Source organism: Poecilia reticulata, chromosome 12, assembly GCF_904066995.2.
Source record: "Poecilia reticulata chromosome 12, P_reticulata-male-v2, whole genome shotgun sequence".
NCBI lineage: Eukaryota > Metazoa > Chordata > Actinopteri > Cyprinodontiformes > Poeciliidae > Poecilia > Poecilia reticulata.
In genome coordinates this window covers 7,863,176-7,884,645 of record NC_088841.1, presented here as the reverse complement: position 1 = coordinate 7,884,645, position 21,470 = coordinate 7,863,176, and the positions used below count along the sequence as shown (strand labels likewise).

At 39.3% G+C, this 21,470-nt stretch overlaps 1 protein-coding gene across 32 annotated transcripts in view; it reads right to left on the bottom strand.

Moving 5' to 3' along the window:
- Window positions 1–21,470, bottom strand: part of fnbp1b (formin binding protein 1b) — a 65,932-nt gene that overhangs the window by 23,223 nt on the left and 21,239 nt on the right. For 23 of the 32 annotated variants that reach the window (XR_014090041.1, XM_081613155.1, XM_081613152.1 and 20 more), the window contains exons 2-9: window positions 20,419–20,534; window positions 14,173–14,229; window positions 13,290–13,437; window positions 6,810–6,872; window positions 5,359–5,463; window positions 2,969–2,983; window positions 931–1,059; window positions 706–852 (exon numbers count right to left, since the gene is read on the bottom strand). Coding sequence is in view for 31 of the 32 variants with exons in the window: in XM_081613155.1 (XP_081469281.1) it covers window positions 706–852; window positions 931–1,059; window positions 2,969–2,983; window positions 5,359–5,463; window positions 6,810–6,872; window positions 13,290–13,437; window positions 14,173–14,229; window positions 20,419–20,534 (780 nt within the window). In the remaining variant the exon portion in view is untranslated. The remainder of the gene's footprint in view (window positions 1–705; window positions 853–930; window positions 1,060–2,968; window positions 2,984–5,358; window positions 5,464–6,809; window positions 6,873–13,289; window positions 13,438–14,172; window positions 14,230–20,418; window positions 20,535–21,470) is intronic. The other 9 variants (XM_081613145.1, XM_081613146.1, XM_081613148.1 and 6 more) reach the window with 1 other exon arrangement.

The following is a 21,470-nucleotide window of genomic DNA, read 5'->3' as shown; positions in this document are numbered from 1 at the left end:
TCAGTTCTTGGAAAGCTCTCCCCCTAAAGGCTCAGAGGATGTTCCCACACGCCTTCTGCTACGATGTGGATGCCTCTTAATCACAAGTTCAGTGAACTTTCTCTGCATAATAATAAGTGACCCTTTAGCTGAGACCACTGAGTGTAATTTTTAACATAGATAATCAGGCGAGTTTTCCATGTGCACTGCAAAAACACAAAATCTTACCAAGTAGTTTTAGCCTAGTTTCTAATGCAAATGTCTTAGAACACAACATAAAACAAAACTAACTTACAAGTAACTTTTCAGCAAAAAATAGGAGTTTGTTTTAAGTCAATAATTCCTTAATATTGATTAAAAGTTACTTGTAAGTTAGTTTTGCCTTATTTCAAGTGTACCAAGATATTTTCACTAGAAACTGGACCAAAAATACTTTGTAAGATTTGTGCACAATCTATTAATGTTGTTAGTTTTCTTTTAATAAAAAGAAGAGTGTTTGTGTTTGCTCACCCACAGTAACGCCTTAAAAAGTCCCAAATCACCTTGTAATTAACATTTTATTTCATTCTAAAGCACCACCCAGAGTCCCATTCCACTTGCACACTTCTTGTTTTAGTGCCACCCTAACAGACAGTGTGTGGGTTGTAACCGGCAGCCTGGTTGAGCGAGTAATATGCCCCACATGGGGGCGTCTGTGTGCACAGACAGATGACGCCGTACACTCACAGTCTTGGGCTCGATGGACTCGGCAGCTGTAGTCATGCCATCTAAACACTTCCCCACGATGGGCAGCACTTGGCGGTCCACCTCTGCGAACGTCTTCATGCACGCTCCTATTCTCTCGATCCTTTTCTCCTCCATGTCTTGAAGTTTCTGCAATTCAACGCAGGTGTGAGGTGACTTGCGCTCGCACGCGGATGCGCGTTTATGCAGCCATCATGTCGTATTTACCTGAAATATGTTGGGAATTATTGTGTGGTAATGATCGTTCTGCTCCTGGTTGAACTTTTGCAGGTAGGACGAGTAATCGCTCTTGCTGTCAGAAGCCATCTGGTGCCTCATCTGAGCTTGCTGTCGTGCCTGCAGGATGGAGAAAAAAAACATTACACACATACCTGAATAGTGTGAATATCTCTTTGCTAAACCTGTGTGTTAACATGGATGTATCGGTTAAACACAAACAACATTTTTTAAAAAACACACATTTCTATTTGTGAGGCTGGGTCACTGACAAACACATAAACAGGAAGCACATGGACCCACAGAGACAGGTGGAAATCCATGTCAGGAAGCTGCTACGGCCTTAATCGTATGTAGGCCAGAACAAATATATATATTTATAGATGGCAGAATTGGAGGATTTGGATTTGACTGCCTGCCCTATCTGGCCATGATGTTGATTATTTTAGGCTAGTTTAGAGTAAGGGAAGCAGGCAGTCAGAAACTGAGCAGGAACAGGCTATTACTGACCAATAGGGAGCAGATGGAGATGAGATAATCTGCTAGACTGTGTGGTGTGTGTCTGTGTGCGTGCGTGGGTGTGTGTGTGTGTGTGTGTGTGCGCGTGTGTGTACATGCTGCTAAGTACTCATATCTGTTTCCTCTTTCCGTCAGCTCTGGAGCCCATACACAAATAAATAGTAGCTGGTAGTCCACAAGAAGAGTTACCTTAGCAGTCTGTGATTATGACTAAACCTCTCACAATAAGCAATTAATCACATGATTAATTGAAGTTAGTTTGATAATTTACATATGATGATTAATATTTTGTTATGGATTCAATTTCAAGTGGTCTTTATCTCCATTTTATTTATAATGTTTGGTTGTTGTGTCGTATTTTTGGATAGCTAAAATATACTCCAATTCCAGTGTGAAGTGATCTTCACAAAATTAAAGTTTGTCTCTCAGAGGGCAAACTTGCTTTACTATACAATCCAATACATGACTTGAAAATGGTCTCAAACTGACAATATTATCATTTGTCAAAATAAATACTGGGACAATTTGTTATGGTGAAATACAAACATATATTTATGAAAAAAGAAAAAAAGGGAAGAAAAATGCGTAGGACAGCTGAGGATACTGATATCAGAGAATAATCTTTTTCAGATATCTATGAGGAAAACTAGACATAAAAAACTGAAAGGAAAGTTTTTTTTAGTAATTATTAAATAATTAGTTTTACTTATTTAGATTGAAGCATAAGCTTAACTTCAGACACTTTGTGAAATACAATTCAAGGCACTCAAGAGAAAACCTAAAAGTTAATTCATTTAAACATTTAACATCTCAACTTTGTCGATAAGGAGGGTCATTTTTCAGACAGCAGGACGTGAAAGTTACAGTTACATTCACTTCAGAGGGATATGAATACCTAATTTCATTTCTTGGCCCATCCTTCTACCACGTTGTGCTGTGTATGCTTCAATTTTCGTTGCGCATTAAAGTATTAAAAACAGGAGGGAAACATATAACACTTAAGGGGGAAAGTAGAATCACAGATAAGTGAAATCTACAGAATAGGATATGTGATTTTAAAAAAAACTGGGTAAGGTTGCTAACTGCATCTGCATGTGAAGCTGAGCTGATGTAGGTGCATGCAAACAGTGCAGATTGTGCTTAGCAACGATGTTGTCATCCCGGTAACAAGGCAGGTAGCATAACTCTGAAACCGGCTGCTGCGCTGCAGCCGCATCACATCCTGTTGTCATGTTCCGGAAATGGCTCGCTTTGATCTCATCTGTGTGCAAGTAATGGTTGAAGCCTCCATCCATCCCAACAGTGTTACCTTGCGCTACTGATTCGCCGTGTCTTCATTTCTGTTTTGCACATACAAAAAGGCTTGCACGGAAACACGTTCAGCAGAGGACAGCGTTCAAAGCCACTGACAGGACAGGACAGACCTGGCTCAAGCTGTGTGGGCCACAAAGTCGAGACAGTGTGTTTGCGTGTCCGCCACAAACAGAAGCTCTCCGCACGCCGGACCTACCTTGTTCAAGCCTCGCTTCAAGGCGTGGCATAGAATAAATACACAAACACAAACAGAAGGATTGTTAGCCATCTCCAGCTAAAACAAGATGTTGCCATAGATGCGCGTCCTGAACCACAGAGCTTGCCATCACTTTAAAGAGGAAGTTGATGTGCAGTCATAGCAACCGCTCACAGTAAATACTGGCTTTATTAAACACAGATATGGGCTTTTGGGGGCTCTTACTCATATGTAATAAGGAGAATAACATGCTTCTTTTTTTTAGTTAATAATTTGGGGTATTATGTCAGTGTGAGAGGCCCAGAGGTGGGCGTGGGGGTGTGTTCCTAACGGACATGAAACAACCTTTTAAATTGTCTGCGCTGGAAAAGCAAACCCCAAATTGAGACATTTGCTTCCCAGAGGTTGGAAGAAAACAGCAAGAGCCTCTTTCTCCAGCTCTGAACAAAACCTCAAAGCCTCAACTCAACAAACAGCAGCTCTTTTGCACAGAAGAACCACATCAGATTTCAGAAAAAAAAAAAAAAAAGCTACTTCTTCTGGAACATTAACCATCCATCTGTTTCCTGAACCTGCTATATCCTGTCATTTATCACGGGAACTATATATGTGTGCAAAATTATACACATTTTTTAATGACAAAAGATTTCGCAAGAAACCTAAAGTTTATAAATTCCATATTGGATTTAAATTGTACTTGCAGTACGACACAAAATATTCATGCCCCTTGACATGGTTTTGCAGGTTTTACCAGCTCAAATTAAGGCTATTAAAGACCTAAGAGGTGAATTAAATGTAAAACCAGCATAAATACGCTAAAGAAAATCACATTTTTTATTTGTATTGCCAGCCTCTTTTGACGCATGTAGTATCTAACGGGTTGACAATGGAAGTGAGTCGGTGGCAAAGACTAAAATCAGCCAGCCAGATTTACTTTAGACGCTTTGCCTGCGTTGTTTATTATTGTTCTTTATTACTTCCTTCCCGTTTGACAATTATTTCCTGTTTGTTGATCTACCTTATGAAATCCTAGCACATTGAATTGAGGGTTGGGGTTGTAACATGAAGAAAATTGTGGAAACAGTTCAAAAGCGCTACAAATATTTTCCCAAAATTAAGCAAAAGATGCAATTTTTACATATTCTGCTGCATAATATTGTTTCCCTCTTTGTCTCCTCGAAACAAATAGCTGTTCTTTTAACCACAGATATGCTCAAACACAAACTTTGTGGCTAACATTCAAACCCAAACTAGTCGCACATTTTGACATGTATTCCCTCCAATGACTAGTACTCTGTCAGCTCTCTAAAAAAAATGAAAAATATGTCTTTCAGAAGACAACAACACACAGATACTCATGATCTGTTCTTCATCAGTGTTAATAACAGTTAAGCTACTTGGCTTTCAGACTCTGCAGTTCTTGGGAGTGACGTCAATATTGTTTTGCATGGATGCAAAACTGTTTCAGGATTTCTTTTGGGCTGGGCCGAACAGCACTGAGAAATGTAGAGCATAATTAAGGTGTTAGGCTAGGGTGGTAAATGGCAATTAAATGAAATGAAAATGAAAACCATTTAACTACAATTCTCTTGGAATCCAAAGCTACCCGGGACAGCGAAGACCAGCTTCTCGATGTGCTGCACTGCATCTCTCCAGAAGAGTTCAGACTTCCCCTGCATGTCCAGAGTGCAGAAAGCCTCTTTCTTCCCAACTATATTTGCATAATAATCACGTCCGAATCGTGTCGGCTCGGAGCCCGAGCCCTGTCTCAGCAGCTGATGGAAGCAGCTGGAGCACGCGCCACTGACCCATGATGCCTTGCGGGCGTGGGAGCTGAGTGAGTTACGAGCAGAGATTCTTGAGGGCTCTTTTAATTGGTCATGACAACAGGAAATGACATCAGCTACGAACCCACGGGGGCCGAGGGGAAGGGACGAATCTGTGAGAACTGGATAGTCATAATATATCTGATGCCATCGAGTTGCAAGTCGATTCAATGCGACGAAAAAGCAACTGCACAGGAGGAATCGACAATTTATCTCGCAACCAACACACACACACGCACACGCACACACACACATGCGTGGCGTTAACACACTTGCCTTTGTGACTAAGGCTCATGCAGCGCTGCAGAGTGTTTGGCTGCTTCTCTGCAATGATAATGAGCGCTGAGTTGTGCTACCAGCTTTGTTCGGCAGCAAATCTCTGTGCCGCTAAGACAATGCCAGCTTTGACACAGCATCCCTGGCATCAAACCCACAGTCACTCAATCTTTTCGTTTTTGTCTGTCAGGCACGGTGGTATGACAAATTAGAGTTGGGAGGTTAAAATTGGCCAAAAAATAATAATGAAGGGATCAGAGGGACCCAGCATGACTTAATCACACATACCTTTTCCACATCAGCTTTAGTCACGTTAATGTCAGCGTCCATCTTCTCAAAGTATTGCTGTGCTCTGTCTGCCTCTTTGCAGTCCCTCTCAAACCTTCTTTTACACTGAAATGAGAAGAAGTTCAATTGAATCCTCGTTAACATACACTATATTGACCTTTAAATGGGCATAAAACGGGCGTCATAACTTCTACGCGTACGTCATGTATGTTTTATGTACGGCATTGTGCGCCGCGAAGGCTAACGTCCACAGGCTGAAGAATAAACAAATATTCATGGTGGTCATTTGTGGAGAGAGAAAAAAACACAAGCATTCATCCAACCCTCTGACCGAACAATCACTGTTTGTAGGGCCAGTGTGCACTCTGAACTGTGCCTCTCCGCCTAACACACAATGGTATCATTGAGCGCAGAGACAAGTTTGAGGAGGGCAAGGCAAGTTATGCATTTCTCTCGCACTGTTCCTCTCCCTCGTCAAAGGGGCCAGGCGGAGATAAGAAATGGTGATCTGGAATTTTTCTCTTGCAAGTCCTTTACTTAGGCTAGAAGCAATAAAAATAAAAATAAAAAACTAGATTTTTTTTTTTCTCTTAATAGACATTCGTGTTTTAAGGAGAATCTAAAACTCTAGCTGAAAGAGAGTTACTGCTACAATCCTCTATGGTGATTTGTCCTTTTCTTTCCTCACTTACTACATGTTGTTGATTTTAATACAATAAATTAAATTTTTAAAGTAAAATCAGATCGAGATCTCACTATCATAGGAAAAATACTGACATCAAATTGCATATCAGATTGTTTTCTCACTTCTTCCTAACTATTTTTGTCACACAGGTCTAGATTAAGTGTGTGAGGTGACATGTGTCATATGGTTTTTGATTAGGAATGTCTTGATCTGACCCCAGATATATAAAAAACATCTCTTCAAACGATGGGTATTGGAGTCCTTGAAAAAATTCAACTCCCTAGTCATGTTTTTTGTGGTTTTTCTTCAGCTGTTCCCACAGCAAGCCATCTTGCTGATATATAGATTTTGTGTCTTTTCGCCCTTTATAAAGATGCTTACAATGAAAAAGAGACTGTAATGACTGGTGCAGCAACCAGCAGGACGATGTGTTTGGGCTCCACTCTGTGCTAAGTATCCTCAGTTGTCCCTGGAGAGCTGCAGCTAAAACGCTTGTTAGCAAAATTTGAGCCATTCAAAGCAGGAGAGCAACCTTTTCTGTAAGTCATATCTGAATGAAATGAACAGGAACCAAACTGAAATATGCTGATGTGAGTGCTGTGTAGCCTACTGGGGGGTGTTAATAAAAGAAACATTTTATTATCACATCAAGACATTAAGAAATACAACTTTAAGAGTTCAAGTGGGTTATTTAAACCAGATGTTTTGAAGCAGGCTTTACATTTCCTATTGGAGACTTGACTTCTGTGTTTTGTGAGCTACTTACCGATTCCAGCTGCTTCCATGAGCTTTCAATGTACTGCTGTGCTTTGCGTCCATCATGGAAATGCTGTGGGGGGAGGAATTTAAAGAAATGATTAATGACATCATTCTAATCAGGCACTTTAGGGACTTTTAAAAAGCAGGTGAGCCTGACCTTGACATACTAAAGACTAGAAATAGGAAACCGTACAACACCGCTTTGAATATTATTCAAGACAAGTTTGACATTCCTTTACAGACTCTATATAACAAATTTAGGTCAGTTTAAAGCAATTAATGTTCTTTTAGATTAGAAAACGGTAACCATTTCGAAGCTGAAATAATGACAGCAGGGAACCAATAATTTTGGGAGGAAAGAGAAAAGTAGCCAGTGATAATTAAATTTTTAAAGCTTCAAAGTCATATGTTTGTACAATGCCTGAAGCAAGGATTTTGCTGCTGAACTGTTGTCTGTCGGGAGGCCATGCATACTTCAAATTCACAACGATTATTATAAACCCAGTGAAAGACATGAACACACTTTTTCCTTTCTTTGTATGATCAAAAAATGTACCCATGAATACTTTTAAAGGAGTCCTGCAGCAATGTCCCTATCCCAAATGTTGCTGCTCACTGTCAGACAGGCTGGCTAAAAAATGCTTTCTGGTCACAAAACGCATGACAGTTCAAGATGTGAAAGTTAACTGAATGCAGTCCTGTTGCCAGGGTATTGCTGCTTCAAAAATAAAAGCTGAGAAGCTAAAAGAGTCTGGCAAGTTGTTTTAATTCAAATCAACTAGATAATTTTTTTCCCTGTCTGACATTTTGTTATTAATTACATGACATCATAAATCTACGGTAGGTTATTCAGAGTTGCCATTAAAAAAGGCAACTTTTTTAAGTTTCACTTCTCGACTCATGAAATTTGATAAAGTCACCTAACTTATTTGTTTAGATCACAGCGAGGTTGACGTTTGTGGTTTAGAAATTTCTAGAGCACAAATGTCGAACATCGGAAGAGAAACCAGCAACAGACATTTAAGTTTCCCCGTCTGAATTTATTTGAATAACGCTGGTGATTCCCCCAGAATTTTGGTGGGGAGTTTATCTGACCAAATTCAAGCAGAACAAATAACAATTTCACTCATTAAACAAAAAAAAATCCTCTGCCTTGGTGAAAGCAGATAAGAAAGAATAATTTAAATATGTTAGTGTATATTATTTAGTACAGCTTATTTACAAACAACTACAGTAGTCTGAGTTTTGTGTTTAACTTACTTACGGTGTGGTTTAAGCAATAGGAGAGTAGTGCTTCTTAATGAGATGTCAGAATGCTGAATAAATGAAATCAACAGTGGAGGAACCGGGTGGAGTAATGGCAGTGGACTCATGGTGAATCTTGGCACTGCTGAGTGTTGCCACACAGAAGCAGCTGCTGGCTTAAACTCCCACAGAACATATGCTGTGTTTCTTTGCAAAGCCTCGCTTGGCTTATCTCAGCCCTCCTGTCCCAAAGGCAAACCACAACTATCTCCAGCTTTCTGTGTTGACCACACAACTTTAGAAAAAAAAATGGAAACACAGACCATCCAGATCCAAATCTCAAAGTACTTGCTTTCGGATCAGTTTGTGATTACTTCTGAAGTATATAAATGTTTCCTTCTTGTCTTAAGTTTGGCAAAGAATTCAAAAGCCTACACAGGCTCTAGGCTGTCAATGGCGTGTCCCTTGGTTACACACGCTGCGGTCGCTGAGCTCAGTAGCTGAGCTGAATGTCGATGTCTCTATTCAATAACTTACTCCGGGCTTGTGGTTGGGCTTCAGAAGGAAGTTGGTAAGAAACATGAAATCAACAATGAGGTGGTGGGGCGGTAGGAGTTTGGGTTCTCACCTGATAAATTCTGGACATGAGACAGGTTTGTGAGTTATGGTTTACCTCTACTAGTCATACTTCTCATTTCCCAAAGATTTTAAGGAAGTTTTACAAAAATAGGAAGTGCTCCTATGTTTCAGAGGAAGTTTGTGAAGGTCTACCAGAAATGAGACTTTTAGGCCTGGTTGAAGTCGTGAAGTCTCTGACTTTCACCTTGAAATACCTGTTAGATAAAGGCGGTGCTCTCGGTGCTTCGAATTGATGTCTTATGAACCGATGATTAGATAAAGAGAAGACGCAAAGACATTGCTGTTAATGTGGAGCATTTTTTTTGACTAAATATTTGTCTCCATAACAATGTTTATCTATACCCTTCCACCATCTTATTTTGCTAAACAAAAAAAGCTATGTAAAAGGTCAAACTACGATGACAAACAGCAGCAACAGATTTAAAAATGTTCACCACACAATGAGCAAACCAAACCGTAGATGATTGAGCTTACTTTCAATCCCATAAAATAGACCATCAACCATCTGGGCTGCAGGTGTTTTTTTGCGACGGAAACACTCACTTATCTTCCAGATGTTGGCTTCTTACATTTATAGACTCTTGAGATAAATTTGTCCTAACCTCTTGTGGTGAGTCTTCACTCATCTTGGTCTGAAACAGCACAGGACTGCTATCAGCCCTGCTGCTTTGAGCTGACCAAAGTAGCTAAGTAACTCAGTAGCTGGAAACTATTCGACAATTTGAACCGGCAGCTTTGATCATCACAAAACTCTCAATAACACTGTCCTTGTAGGTATCTGAGGAAATAACCATGTTGAGCAAAAACAAAAAAAGGAGAAATATTATTACTTGCTTTTTTTAATATGTGATATGTGCCGTACCACCCAGGTACAACACAAAACATAAAAAGTTGTCAGCTGGAAGTTTTCTACTGATCTGCATGTATATTTTCATACAGATTTGACATAAACACTGAAAATATTATTGTTTGTGACGCTGATTAATAGTGTTCATTTTTATTAAAAAAATAACAGGATATTTTGGTTATTTTTAAGGAGTATGGACTGCATTTGATTAAATGTAGTACAAAATCTTGAAATGTTTTCACTGGGTAGGTCTGAACTGAATGGTTTTACACAATGAATTTTTATTTTATTTTATGTATTTGGATTACCATAGACATATAAAAGCATAATATATAAATATTATTCTGTCAAAAACTTTTACAGAATAATTCCAGGTTGTGCGTAAGTGACAGAGTTATAGGTTTTTTTTTTTGGTTTTTTTTTTTTACTCTGATTGTGTATCTGGGTGTGTGAGGGGCTCCAGAAGGAGGTGCTCGCTGCACCTATAAACTGTGGAATGCACTTTGATCAAAACAAAAATGGATGAATTCAGTGACTTGTTCTGCAATCTTATACATCTGAACGTAAGGAATGCTTTCCTGCTGCACCATTTCTGGGTTCGCTTCTGTCGAGAGGTGACCATGTTAGTCAGTCATTAATCTGACTTGGTTCATGAGAAGTCGAGAACATCGAGCTGCCTCCAGTAATGTGAGGAAACGGAACAACTGTGTTTTTATCAACCTCAGTCTAAATTAAGGAGTGAAAGTAGACTCTGTGTTAAGATTCAGAACGTTATCAGAACGTTCTAGTCATTTCAAATTAACCAAATGCTGGAACAAAATATTAAGGAGGACTTAGAAAAACTCTAGTTGGAGCAAAATATCAATGCAACTGTTGGGAAAAAATAGAGAGGAGAACCGTGAATCAGCACATTCCTAGTCTTAGATGATTCAGGTCGGTATTGGGTGGGCCAAAAATCTTGAATGGTCATCATAAAATATCAGAACCAATGAGATGTGTCTGACTGTTCAATGGTCTTTATATGTCCCTATTAGAGAAGACAACTAAGCCCCGGCCAGGACAGCAACATGCTGACTGAACACCTTATTATGATTCCTCAGCACAACACAGTCCAGTGGGACTTATGTTCTTCATCCCATATTATCCTCTGCAATAGTATTCATTCAGTGATTAGCCAATGCATTCCAAAGGTATACTGTTGTTATAATTTAAAGCTCTTTATTTGCTCTGTAAATCTGGCAAGCAACAGGCCAAGCTATAAAGTTCACAAAAATGTTTCTCCGTCTCCCCTCCACCCTGAGATTAGCAAGAGGTTAACTTTGCGAAACAATCAAAAGGAAGCGGGAACAGTTACACAACAACCCTGCATGGGAAATTAAGTAGGTACTTTTTCTCCTTGTATGCTTGAGGTGTAGATTCCACCTGACCAATAAGCAGCCTGTAGAGGCAGCAGTGGGCAGGCCAGACCCCCTGACTGTCTGGGGTCTGAGGTCTGGGGTCTGGGCTGCACAGCTGCGTCTGACATGTACACAGATGAAAATACCAGTAGGTGCTTCATCACACTTGTACATCAGTGGGAGGAGAAAAAGGAAACCAGTGAAATGAAGGGAAGCTGTCGATACAAAGCATGACTGTTTTACAGCCTCCATTCAGGGTATCATTACCACTTTCTCTACAGTACCATGAATGCACTTACTGTAAAAGCCAATGTTTTCTTTATGACTTTTAATCAAGCAAGGCCTTTTTCTAATAGTGGGAACTTCCTATCCTTATAGACGTTTCTACATGATACCGTTCAATGGTGGTCTTTAAAATGCCAGGGTCTATGTTTTCTCTGTAAGGACACTGTTCTGAGCGTGACTGAAATTATGTGCTTAAAGTCTCCAGATGGAACAACTCTGTATTCAGGGAAACACTGGCTAGCTGAATGGATACAGCTGAGACGAGACACATGACTCTATCAACAGTATCAGCTGCGAGAAAACATGGTGTTCAAATTTTAGAAAAACAGGAAGTAGGACTGGTTTTGAAATGTTATAGTTTCAAAACCGCAAGAATCTTCTATCATGCCGTTCCAACTGTTGTCCTTTGTAAAGTCCTTTCAAATAGATTCTTGAGAAAGAACTGGAGTGACCAAAGTTTTTTCTGGCTACATGCTGCATACGGTAACTCTAACTCTGCGTCCCGTTACACATGTTGCTGAGCGCTGCCAGTCAGTTAATAAAAAAAATTAAAAATTGTATACACAACTGCTCTTAAGGTGGAAACCCATTACTTTTAATATGTTAAACTGTATGCTAACCAACCAATTGCAAGGTAGCTTATAGCTTACAGTATCAAATTAATGATAGCTTGTCTAGCTATCATTTAGCTTACCAAAGAACAAAAGGGCATAATATTTTGCGAGATAAGTACTTAAAAAGTTTATTGAGAGTTTATTTAAGTTTTAAATTCGGTCTTTGTATCAAAATAATATTTAAATGTTGCTGATTTCATTATTATGTGATTATAGCTAACAATAACACTTACTGAGACTGAAAGATATTAGCCCTTTAAGCTAACCACAGGCTCAGTACCGGGCAAATAGCCAACTTAATCATAAAATATTCAGCTAAGACAAGTTTTTAATCCTAGCAGGCACGACTATACAGAATTTTTAAATATATCTGCAAGAACTTGGAAACTCCTTGGTATAGCTAATGTTTATTAATTTTTAAGTGGACATATTAAAGTAAAAAAAAGAAACAAAATAGGATAACATTATGATAACATGTTTTGTTGACTTAGCAACCACTGTCTTCCTATTTAAATGAAAGCAATACGATAATGTTTAACTGTACTTTTCTTATGTGGGACTCTGAAACTATAATTAATAAAGTTATAATTTTCAGAGAATATCATACAGGTCAATGCCTACCTAGCTAGCTAGTAAGAAGAGAAGACCCCAAAAAAGAGTAAAATAAGATAAAAGAGCAGGATAATCATCAGCAGAGATGAGGAGGAAAATGCCCAATAAAGTGACATCCTGCAGCATGAGAGCATCAAAGCTCTATCAAAGGATTGTCTGTGACATGATATGAATGTGAACACAGTATCAGATCATAGATGTGCCAGGCTAGTCTAAGCCAGGAGGATTCCCCCACAAATGGGCTGGAAATCCCCTTTTGCCTTTGCACCAGCTGCATCTAAAATTAATCTAAAAAAGGGGGGGTTCTTCGTCATTTTTCAAATGAAGAAAGAGCAACTGCATCAGCCTTGATGCAAATTGGTGTGTATACTAAAAAAAAACATCCACATCATCATGCCTTTGAGCAACATTCAGGTTTTCTACTCCAATTCCCTGACCTGGTCCTCAAAGATAAAGAGCTTATGACAGATTGTTTTTAGAACTGACTTTTTCCACACGGCTGCCTCCCTCTCTTAGATAGTTCCACTATTAATCCTGCTGTTTTTAGTGTTGACTGACCACCACGTGTCCCATGTATCCAATGGAGAATAAAAGAAGAGACACATCTGTAAAAGCTGATTTAAAAAAGCAAAATGACGCTATATTGTTAGACAGAAGCCTGGTTCTATAAGAAGGACTGTATCAGTCACATTCCACGCTTCTGGTAAGCCTTTTGGGTGCATCTATATTTACACAGCAATGACCTCTGCTCACAGAGAAGTAAGCATTGAGGGGGAAGGGCGGTTTAATTTCTCATCCCTACAATGTCAACCTTCAAGTCAAGAGAAACTAACTGCAAAAATCCTCACCGTTTTTCTCTCAGCCTTGACCTCCTGCAGGTAGCGCGTAAGCTCGAATAAGATTTGGGAGTTCAAGTTCTCCGCTATAACCTCGTGCTGACCCGCGTAGTCGTTCAGCTCATTAAGGGTCGTGAAGAAGGCTCGACAGAAGGTGTACCTGGTGAGAAATGAGAAAGGATGTCAGAGGCAAAATGGTGGTCGAACACAGGAAAGTGGAGTAGGAGTTTGAATTTCATCAGAAAGACATTTCTGCTTTGAAAAAAAGGAACAGTTTGATATTAAAGGAAATGAGTTTAACTTTCTAGATGAGAACTCTATAGAGTAGTGAAATCAGGACTACAGTAAGAGTTTCCATGTCACAATCACGCTTTCACCATTCTACATGTCGCTCAGGAAACGGATACATTATCCTTATCTTTTCTCTTAATTTTACTAAACAGTGTTAACCAGCCGAGTGCTTTCATATCTCACAAAGGTTTGAGTTGACATGTTATTCACAGTGCCTTGAAAAAGTATTAAATTCTTTCATAGTTTGTGGCAAAGTTGTTGAACATAATTTTGTAGTGGGGAGTTTTTAAGAGTCTGAGGTTTGTAATATCTTTTGGATCGCTCTCATCTTTCCACAGCTAGATATTGATTTTGCTCTTTCTTTGAATTATCTATACCTGCACACAGATTGCGTGTGAACCTAAGTCTAAATTTATGTTGATGTGTAGTCATATTTTCCCTCTAAGCATATCACTTTACATTTAGGTCAAAGACTTCACATTTTGGCCTCATTTGACCAGAGAACCTTCTTCCAAAGTATCCACGACATGCATTGAGTCGGCACCGAGGGTGTCAATACTTCTCCGAGGTACAATGCTTTTTGTTGCACAATTCTTTGACTCACTTGCTCTCTTCTTCTTCCCTTGAGTTCTTCTTGGGTTGATATTTCTTTGAAAGATTCCTGCAAAGACAAACAGATCAGGCTTGTCAGATGTTTGCAGTCTACAGACACCATTCCCAACGTGTTTCCCCGACACCGCCCTTATGGACCTGCCAGAGCACCCAGCGGTTCACCATTAAATCCTTCTGAGTGCTCTCCACTCCTTCCTCCTCATTTCGTTTTCTCTCTTTGCGTCATAAATCGTCGCAGCCAACGGGGTGGATGGAGAGCAAGTCACCAGAAAACTAGCGGCATGCTTCTCTTCAGCAGCCACTGCCCCTGTTTTGAGTGTGGCTGCACGTTTGTAAAATGAGATGGGAGCAAGGAGGACATACAAAATGAAATGTAGAGTAAGCCAGCTTGGGTACGGATTAAAGAAATATGGCACTGTGCCATCGTTGGTGAAACAAAGCTATCTGGATTAGTCTGTCGTTGCGGTGACGTCTCTCAGTACCCTGTTTTTAACCTCCACACCACGTTGAAATACATCATATTATCACCCACCTGATCTATCAGCAAAGCATAATACTGTATACTGTGCTCTGACAGATGAGGATATAAAGTCAAAATAACCCCCTCAGTTAGAACGCTGCTATCAAATACAAAATGGACAGATCTAAACAATGTAGCACCCTCTACATTCATTGACTCTAGAAAAACAACTCCACATTTATCTTTGGAAAACATTCATTCAGAGGAGAAAAACTCCATTCATCAGTTTCCTATGCCTTCTAATTTTGTCAGTGTACTTAGGTAAGGCACAGGTCACCAGTTCATCACAGGTATCCAGTTGTTGTACATGTTACTTCTAAAAGACCCAAAGATTACTTGTTTTCAGTTTTATCTTATTTCAGTTTCAGGAAATCTCAAAGAAAACTCTGGCATCTATCAGGTTTTTATGACAAATTTCCTGGTATTTCAAGGGCTACATGAGCCAATGAGCGCTAACAAGATTCCTAGGGGATTTAGATGAGAAGCAGGCCTACAGGATCAGAGATTTTCTATCTTACATGGAGGCAAAATGCTTTTCCATACTTTTATCTTTTCTTTTTTACCAGTTCCTCCTTGTTTGCTATGTTAACTAGGGATGCACCAATTGATTGGTACAGGCCAAACATTGATTTTTAAAAGTTTGACATGCTGATACCAATTTTCTTTTGTCTGAAAAAATACTGAATATAGAGACAAATTTGCTAAGTTGGCAACATTGGGGTGATTATTGCTAACCGGCGATTTGTAGACAGGACCTGGTGGGTGGGTTTATCATTAGCCCTCTTGTCACGGCAGACCGAAAGGTATCAGTGGCTTTTCAAACCTTTGTAGAGGTAGATGGGATCAGTGGATAAGATTGGTGTCACATCTCAGTATCGGCCAATCACCCAAAATTAAAGAAATCTGTGCACTCTTAATAGTGATACCACAGAAAAACAAAATGTCACAAATTATTAAATCATAGACAGTCTAATCTACAAAAAAATATTAAGCGTAGCTTGCAAAAATGTTTCATTTAGTTAGATTTTATGGAAACGATCATGGGGAGTTTTGTAAAAACAACTATATCTTAATGTTTTTTTTCCCCAGTGTCAGAATATACTCAAATCTAAGAGGGCTTTGTGCAGATCAAATCAAAGTTTTTCAATCACACTCCTTCTAACTTTGCACCTCTACATACGTATCCACAGCATGCAAAGACCTGATAACATTCATTGCTATCTCTGTACAGTAATATTATTGCACCTTAATCAATGATGAAATATAAACACTTCTGCTTTGGTGTTCCCAAACAGGACTCACAATTCCTACTTTGATAAAAGATGCATGAGCTTGGAACACTGCATGTTGTGTAGAGCGCTGTGTTCAGCATCCCCCCACGCTTTGACTCCCAGGTGGTGTTTGGACTGTTGCTAGGCAGATTTATCTCTGTGTCTTGCATGCTCTGTCCTTCTCACCTCCTGTATCTAATTATAGCGCCAGTTCCTATTTGCCCGCATACGTCATATTAACACATGAACTCATATGTGGGTTAAACTGTAGCTCTCTGCTGACATCTTTTACACATTCAACAAATCTCTGAAAATGAAAACTGTAACATTCTTGATTTTTACATGTTTTTTCAAGGATGGCGCAATATTACTTTGAAAAAAAAATACACACTGTATGTATAAACACTGGCTTATTGTTTGACAATGTAAGCAATCACTCTTTTTATCACACTTGCACAGCAGTTCCTTTGTTGGCAGGACTTTATTCCTGCTTTATTATGGATTATGCCAGACTAGCATTTGGGGGAGGAGGAAGCATAAATGCACTGACTAGACTGAAGTATTGTGCCTGTTTACACCGATGCAATGGAAGAGGATTAATCATGGATTAGAGAAGTATGTAGTTGGTATGGAAATGGCAAGGAGGGTGCAAAGTAGAGTAGTAGAGCCTTCATTGATGGGATTTTTCAACATGTTTTTAATTTGCAAAACATATTTGCAAAGTAGTACAGACCTCACTTAATAGAACTGCTGATCGATATTCAGTACATCATAAGTGACCCAGCTCTGTTGGCCTTTTGCATTATTGATCAGTCAAATGTTTCTTTGGTGTTTCTTTTGCTTTATTTTTTTTTTTTAGATGATTTTTCTTCCTATTTTTCCTTTGCAACCAAACAAACAACACCAATTATTCAGTTTCTAGCTATTTGGTTGACTTTGAGAGTGAAAGCAACTGGAACTTTGTAGAAGTATGTCTAAATATTCATATAATACAAATATTATCTAGCTCAAATGGAGATATGCCAGAATGTCAGCTGTAGAAACAAAGTTCACCTTTGACGAGTCAAGGAAAATCTGCCCGACGACACAGCCCACAGACAAAAGAATAACATCAAAGGCCCAGCTCCATTAGTTTATTAGATCTAAGAGCCCTGTGTTTCTTTTGGTGCAAGTGTGGCCGATAGATTAAACAGGATCTCACAAGCTAAGTTGATTACAAGGGATGATTAGTTCTTAGGTATGGCGAAGCGGCGCCAGAAGACAAGAGACAATGTGTTGAGCGCACCTGGAAACTCTGTCTCAAGCTGTCCTCTGTCTCCGTCCAAAACCTTCCTGGTGTTAGCCTCGTCCAATAGCGTGTGTTTATGCGAGAACGCGCCTAATAACAGACACGGTTAAGCAGCAGACCTCTTTGTGTAAGCATGAAGGGGCGAAAACATCCGCTCCATTTGTGGAGCAAGTTTAATAAACCTACAATGGGGAGATGAGCTCAACATGCTGCAGGCACATGCTGACTGATTGAATTATGTCACATCTATGTTTGCTCGAACATGCAGCTGCTATCTGAACCACATACATGTGTGGTTTTGTTGCGATACATAATGTTAAATTTTTGTTCACTTTTTCACATTATAGCCAAACAGTTGTGATTGTTATGAAGAATTTATTTCATAGGCCAACACAAAGCAGTAGGAATGCACCGATTCTGTCTTTTTCACTTCCGATACCGATGCAGATATCTGAAGTTTAGTATCAACCAATTCAGTGCGATACAGAAAAACAGTGCTGAATTGGCTTAAAATGTTTCTTTAAAAAAAAAACAAAGTCATAAGTGTACTGAATTACAAATTTATTTGACTACTCTCTAGCAGTACAGCACACTTGGATACACCAATAGCTTCACAAACCTGGTCAAACATGTAAAAACAACTTTAATTTGTTCAGTCAGTGCAATTAGTCATATAACAGCCAATGTGAAATAAATAATAAAGAAACTGACAAACAAACTGCAACAGTCAAATGATTGAAAAAATGTCTTTAGAAATTCTAAATCTAAAGTAAATAATAAAGCATGATGTTGCTCAGAGCACATAGCTTAGAATTAAATTGAATAGCTCTGCTCTGATGCTCACATTGTCACCGATACTCAATGTAGACTTTTTTCGATATCAGGACCAATACAAACATTGATATTGGTTCGGTATCTCTATGTAGTACATAACAGAGTCAGTGAAATTACACAAATAAAGCTTCCTTTTCCCCTCTTCTGTGATAACACTAAATGAAGTCCAGTGCAGTAGCCTATAGATGTTACTTAAGCAGACTTGGTGTACAGGAAGAACAAACCACTTGAGGGACACCGCAAGAAGGTAAACTGAGACTAAATTTGTACTGTTTCCGCCATGTGTCACTTGAAGACAAGCAAGACATGGAGGTGAAAGACTCATGCTGTGGGGATTCTTTTTATGAGTATGGCTAGGGAAAGTTTGTCATAGTTTATAGGAAAATGGAGGAAGCTAAATTAATTGCAATATTGCTAGGAAACCTGTCATATGCAGACTCAGGAGGAGATTCCCTTTCTGGATCACACTGACCCTAAACTTGCAGCCAGAGCTACAAGGACCACAATCAAAACATATTTAAGAATGACCCAGTCAGAGAGAATCCAGTGGAGAGTCTGTGATCCTTTTGCAAAGGTTAATAAATAGAAAATGTGTTCTTTAGTTGTGGAAAGCTATTAGACACATACCCCATATCACGTATACTTCTTGTGTCACTTCACAGTTACATACTACTTTGTACTGGCCTATCAGATCTATTGAGGTTGTGAGAATATGTGAAAAAGAAGTGTGACTATTTTTGCAAGGAGCTCTATTCATATGAGAAATGTCATGGGAAACGCTTTTTACTTTGAATCTGTATTAGAAATCTATAAATGCTCCTTAAAATGTAGATGTTCTAACAGATTTACAGCAAAAACTAAATCCTAAAGACAACCAAATACTGAAATTCAGTTAAAAGAAATCTAATTGCAGAAAGTCACAGAGGGATATATGAGCTTAAGCAATGCATCTAAACACTGACAGCCTCATTACCTAAAGTTGGTCTTCTATAACCGTCTATTGTTTACTAAAGCAATCTTTATATGAATCCTGTCATGGTATTAGTTATTCATTCTGAAACAGGACGATTGCAGAATAATTAGGGCATTAGCCGTATTGACCATCCTCTTTGGAGGGTGAGGGGGGACGAAGATGCGGATTTGGGGGAATATCTTCTTCTGTTGCTGACTGCTGAGCGGCAGGAGGCCTGAGGAGATGAATCCTCTCTGCTCCAAAAACTGCCTTTGAAAATCAGCGACTGTATCTCAACACAGTGTGTGTGTGAGGAGGGGAAGAGAGGAGGAAGAGGAAGAGGAGGAGGGGGAGGGGAAGGGGAAGGGGAAGGGGAGGAGCCGACACATGTGGTTGGTGGAATAAAAAAATCTGGGTCAGACCTAAGGTTGATAATGCTGATACTTTGTCATCACTATGGAAACCACCCCCCTAACCCCTCACAACCTGACTTCCTTTCTGCCTGAAGCTCAGACCAGTGACAGAAACGCACAACTTCACATGCAAGGAGGAAAGAGGCAGACAGAGAAACAGCTAGACGGGGGGAAGAAAGGATGGAGAGGGGAGTTAAGCAGACGTCCACTTTGACTTATTTCACTGGCTGAAACCTGACATTGGAGTTGCATGGAAATATAAAAATGTGCTACGTTCTCATACAGATGCACTTCAGACACAAATTCATTCAAGTACTTACATTATTATTTTTTTTACATATTGGAACACTTTTGAGTTTTAGTTTACTATCGAGGAAACAGACAATACCTTTTAATTTGAAAGGCTGACTAGCTTACTTAGTAGTCAAGTAGCTTACTTAGCAAAGCGAGTGTTTTTATTAAAAAGAAGATTGACTCATCAGATCTATTCTATGCCTGAATGATTTTATCTGCCAAGCAAGGCAGCCACTTAAATGTCCATTAACTTTTTCGAATGAAATTTAAACTTCCTGTGACGCTCACATTGCCTCTCATTAATGGGGAAAAGAGGAAGCCGGCTGCGGGTCAACAAATTCAGAGGCATCTCATTAGACCTGATTCAGCGATAAACTTAGTCTGTTGACAAAGTCTGACACGAATATGACAGAAAGGAAATGCTGCTGTTGCCTCTAAAGTAATCACATGTCATGTGGTAATATAAAGATAAAACTGCGGTGAAAAAGACAAAAACACACCCTGCTTGATGCCATTAAGCCTTTTTTAAACTTTGACAATTTGAGCACAATAGAAATAACAAAACTGGATCAGAAGTGTGTTTTCAAAATGTGACAGTCAGATTCCCCACATAACATGTTTTTTTCCACCAACTGCAACATCAAATACTGGTCAGAAAGAACTCACCTAATTTGCTTTGCATAGTTGTTTTCGATCTCCAATCGCTCCTTCACAAATTTGTTGTACTTCTCCACAAACTCAATCCCCCACTGCGTGTGCTTCTCCAAGTTATCAAACTGATCCTGTAGAGAACAAGAGGTGAAAATGATTAGGTTGCATGATTAGCGTAGAACATTTTATTGAGCGAAGAACAGAGATGCACCACAAAATCAGCTGTTGATCATTTTCAGCTGCACCGGTATTATTGTGATGACAATCTTTTTCAGCCAGGTCACTGAACTCACAATGCTGTTTGTTGTGAGCAGTGTGCTGTTCTTATAGACTGAGGGCCTTATGTCAATTTCAGAGTTATATATTGATATTCTCAAGACGCATGGAGACCACAATTAATGCTAGTTTCAAAAATCATTTTGCCTTTAATTTAAAATAGAATAACCTTATTTTACAGTGAACACTGCACTTCTCTGTCACGTACACCACACACAGTGTGACATCCCCTCTTGCCTTAAAATAAATAGCAGCTACTCAAAAAAGAAAGGTGATGAAGAGAGCTATTATATGCAGCTAATGATAGAAATCACAAACAGCTAAAGCTAACCTTCCATCTTGACCTGTGGAGCTGTTCAAACTGCTTTAATCATCTAACAGGTTATGTAGGGGCAAAGCTACACCTCCTTTAGATGGTCATATTGAGTATATGTAAATACTGTATTACTTTTAGAATGGATTTTGAGGTAAAAACCCCATATGCACGGGGTGACCTTTTTGTTCACATCTGCGCAATGCATTCCCCAGCGAAAGGCGTCTCACCAGAAACACGACACTCGTCTCTCCATAAGCAGTTAATCAGCGCTACCAGTTTCACCAGAGGCTTCTCCTTCAGATCCAAATATGATTTAAAAAGTGTGGGATGTTCCAGAGCCTTATGGTAAATCCAGACCCCAGCAGTCTATAGCACTGATAACTAAACGCAGCTGCTCAGACTGAAGTCATTATTCAAGACTCGCTCGTGACTTGTGGGTGAAAGTATGAGCCTCGACTTGGCTAAGGTCACGTCG